Source organism: Tigriopus californicus, chromosome 10 (genome assembly GCF_007210705.1).
Source record: "Tigriopus californicus strain San Diego chromosome 10, Tcal_SD_v2.1, whole genome shotgun sequence".
Classification (NCBI taxonomy): domain Eukaryota; kingdom Metazoa; phylum Arthropoda; class Copepoda; order Harpacticoida; family Harpacticidae; genus Tigriopus; species Tigriopus californicus.
The window spans coordinates 13,493,350-13,493,866 of record NC_081449.1 but is presented as its reverse complement, the minus strand read 5'-3'; the positions used below and the strand labels follow the sequence as shown (position 1 = coordinate 13,493,866).

Below are 517 nucleotides of genomic sequence, written 5' to 3'. Positions count from 1 at the left end.
TATCATCATTTCACCACCAACCTCTCGTGGATAAATTCCCCCAATCATAGCTTACCTTTTGGGATTGGGCATAGCAAGTCTTGGATCGTTGCTGGCTCTGCCTTTGAGTGAACCCAATGCAGAACAGACGCAGCAAGTAGCCATCGGTGGTCTTGACATCGATATGGGCCTCGATCAGGGTCTGCCACTTCTTCACCATAGACCTCAACTTGTCGGTGGTGAGGGTGGACGAGTGGAACGTGGTCAGACAATTCTTGCCCTGGACCTCCTCGCAAATGAGGCTGAACTTGCGGTAGGAGCGCTCAGCGTCATGCTCGTTTTGCAAATCCGCCAACGAGACCTCGTACACGCGGCCCTTCAAACCGTCCGAAGCGATCCTAGGGTCACACACAAACAAACAGTCATGTGTCACACTCTCATAGAGCCTAGACCACCCACAGGTATCCACAATCCTTACCTAGTGCCCTGAGTTCGATTGACCAAAGTCTTGCCCACATCTCGGACCTTGAAGATGGAC

At 52.0% G+C, this 517-nt stretch overlaps 1 protein-coding gene across 1 annotated transcript; it reads right to left on the bottom strand.

Annotated features, from left to right (window-relative positions):
- Window positions 1-6: 6 nt before the first annotated feature.
- Window positions 7-516, bottom strand: LOC131887608 (small ribosomal subunit protein eS1-like; the record flags this gene model as incomplete). The annotated part of the gene is made up of 2 exons (XM_059236237.1): window positions 7-377; window positions 458-516. Coding segments are annotated over 2 exons (426 nt in total), but the record flags the coding sequence as incomplete, so codon positions are not given.
- Between the last annotated feature and the right edge of the window lies 1 nt (window position 517).